The sequence below is a fragment of the Sphaeroforma arctica genome, assembly GCF_001186125.1.
Source record: "Sphaeroforma arctica JP610 unplaced genomic scaffold supercont1.918, whole genome shotgun sequence".
Taxonomy (NCBI): Eukaryota; class Ichthyosporea; order Ichthyophonida; genus Sphaeroforma; species Sphaeroforma arctica.
The window spans coordinates 28080-31471 of NW_014039640.1; the positions used below are offsets into that span (position 1 = coordinate 28080).

Below are 3392 nucleotides of genomic sequence, written 5' to 3' on the forward strand. Positions count from 1 at the left end.
TAGAATAGACACAGACACAGACACAAAAGGGACACAGACACAGACACAAAGGGACACAGCCACAGCCACAGACACAAACACAAACACAGACACAGACGCAGACACATACACAAACAGGGACACAGACACAGACACAGACACAGACACAGACGCACAGGACAGACACAACACAGACACAGACGCATACAGGGACACAAACCCAAACCCAAACCCAAACACAAACCCGAACACAAACACAGACACGGACACGGACACGAACAGGGGCACATAACACAAACAGGGACGCAGATACAGACACAGACACAGACGCACAGGACAGACACAAACACAGACACAACCCAAACACAGACACGGACACGGACACGAACAGGGGCACATAACACAAACAGGGACGCAGACACAGACACATACACAAACAGGGACACATACACAGACATAGACACAGACGCAGACACATACGCAAACAGGAACACAGACACAGACATAGACACAAACACAGACACAGACACAGACACAGACGCATAGGACAGACACAAAGACAAACACAGACACAAGGACAAACAGGGACACAGACACAGACACAGACGCAGACACATACACATACACAAACAGGGACACAGACACAGACACAGACACAGACACAGACACAGACACATACACAAACAGGGACACAGACATAGACACAGATACAGACACAGACACAAAGACAATCAGGGACACAGACACAGACAGAGACAGAGACAGAGACAGAGACACATACACAGACACATACACAAACAGGGACACAGACACAGACATAGATACAGATACAGACACAAAGACAAACAGGGGCACAGACACAGACATAGACACAGACAGAGACAGAGACAGAGACACAGACAAAAAGACAAACAGGGGCACAGACACAGACACAGACAGGGACACACTCGCAAACCAATGACCAATCATTCATCTCCCACACAGCTAGCAGGGTTCCTCACCTGTTGGTTAGCATGTCACTGGCGCTTTTGTTTCTGCTGGCCTTTGCAGCTACTGTGGCTGTGGCTGTGGCTGTGGCTGTCACGGGCTGTTCCAGTGTTGTCAGTGAATATCTGCACAAGGCAACCAGCTACACGTGAGAACACACACCACAGATGAACAAGAAGTGGTCGATGGTTACAGAAAGCGTACTACAGGAAAGTAGTCGATCAATAGATAACATACACCACAGATGAATAAGAAGTGGTTGATGGATACAGAAAGCGTACTACAGGGAAGTAGTTTAATAATAGATGACATACACCACAGATGAATAGGAAGTGGTTGATGGATAGAGAGCGAGTACTACAGGAAAGTAGCCTATCAATCGATAATATACACCACAGATGAATAAGAAGTGGCTGATGGATAGAGAACGAGTACTACAGGAAAATAGCCTATCAATAGATAATATACACCACAGATGAATAAGAAGTGGTTGATGGATACAGAAAGCGTACTACAGGAAAGTAATTTAAAAATAGATAACATACATCACAGATGAATAAGAAGTGGTTGATGGATAGAGAACGAGTCCTACAGGAAAGTAGCCTATCAATAGATAACATACACCACAGATGAATAAGAAGTGGTTGATGGATACAGAAAGCGTACTACAGGAAAGTAGTTTAATAATAGATAACATACACTACAGATGAATAAGAAGTGGTTGATGGATAGAGAACGAGTACTACAGGAAAGTAGCCTATCAATAGATTACGTAAACAACAGATGAATAAGAAGTGGTTGATGGATACAGGAAGCGTACTACAAGAAAGTAGTCTATCAATAGATGACTAGGACTAGGCAGGTGGACCACAGAGTATGCTACACTATCAGCCTCACATCATTCAGTAGAGAGACCAGTCTATTGCACTCACTTACAAGACAGTCCCTAGGTCACACACCATAGACCAAGGCACATACAACACCGTCAAAGGTTCAATACTGTGAGTGTCGTGGATTCGTAAGGCATTTAAAATGTCCCATCAGACTACACAACGGTTGAAACGAATACGTTCAACGCAAACACTCAAGAGAGACGTGAGAGACACATAGCACATACATAGACTCACACCAAACAACACACACACAAATAACGGATACAGACACACAGCCTCCGATACAGATGCCTAGAGTATAGTCAGAGACATTAACTAAACACCTGAGAAGTCAAAGACACGGACACAGGCGCAGATCAAAAGGAAGTTCGGTACACCTTCGGTCAACAGCCCATGCCATGGCTTACTTGCCTTCACCATGCACATAGATACACAACCTAACCCAACTCGCAATATGTTGCCCTGATCCCCATAACCTCACCCAAGTCTAAGAGTGTCCTACGATAGTCTCTCTTATTTCAACAAAACAGAAGAAAACAGACACAGACACAGACACAGACATACACACACACACACATACACTGCCACTGCCACAGACACAGAAAGAAACAGACATAGACAGAAACAGACACAGTCACGGACAGACATACAGACATACAGACAGACAGACAGATATATAAACACACACACACACACATATATATATAATATACACATAGACAGAGCTGTATAACCCACCTTCTGTCCACAGGCTGTCTATTGGTGCTGTCTTGGTCGTCTTCTCCTAAGTCGAGTGCCTGGTGTTCTAAGATGCCTGCGGGTGCCAGCACCGCCAAATCTTTCTGTGTGATGTCCAACATCCGCCTTTGCATCGCTATACACAATTGCGTTACCTACCATCATGTGTATGACACGACACGACACGACACGACACGACACGATACGAAATGACATGGAAATGAAATGGTAGTGAGTATGCGCATTATCTGTACGGTAAGCAACACGGTCCACATGTCACATCCGTCTCTGTTGAGCATAGGCCCCAGGGTACCGCCTGCTAAGCTATGCAGTTAACTTGAGCGTGGGTGGTTTAAGTGTTGTAAGGGCATTTGTGACGCCAAACATACCTTTATGCATAGCCATACACAACTGCACAAGCTGTCATCAAGGGCACCGATTGTGGCGAGCGTGTGTATCTTCTGTATTGAAAAAAATCTTGGTGTGCCTAGAACACAGGGATATATAAAATTTATACATACATATATACACACACACACACACACACACAAACATATATATATATTTACATATACACATATACAAATACAAATACAAATACATATACACACACACACCCACACACATATATGTATATATATATATAAAATATTGTAACATAAATGTTGAATATATAAAAGATATACAATATGTATATGTACACACAGACACAAATACAGATACATATACATGTACATGCACACACACACACACACACACACAGAGGCATATATACATGTGCATACACACATACAC

The 3392-nt window shown here is 43.5% G+C and overlaps 1 protein-coding gene across 1 annotated transcript; it reads right to left on the minus strand.

Moving 5' to 3' along the window:
* Positions 1 to 976: 976 nt before the first annotated feature.
* SARC_09257 (hypothetical protein) lies at positions 977 to 3013 on the minus strand (the record flags this gene model as incomplete). The annotated part of the gene is made up of 3 exons (XM_014296738.1): positions 2987 to 3013; positions 2598 to 2752; positions 977 to 1091 (listed from the first exon to the last, which is right to left on the minus strand). The coding sequence occupies exons 2-3, from the start codon at positions 2729 to 2731 to the stop codon at positions 977 to 979; spliced, it is 249 nt and encodes an 82-aa protein (XP_014152213.1). The 5' UTR covers positions 2732 to 2752; positions 2987 to 3013.
* Between the last annotated feature and the right edge of the window lie 379 nt (positions 3014 to 3392).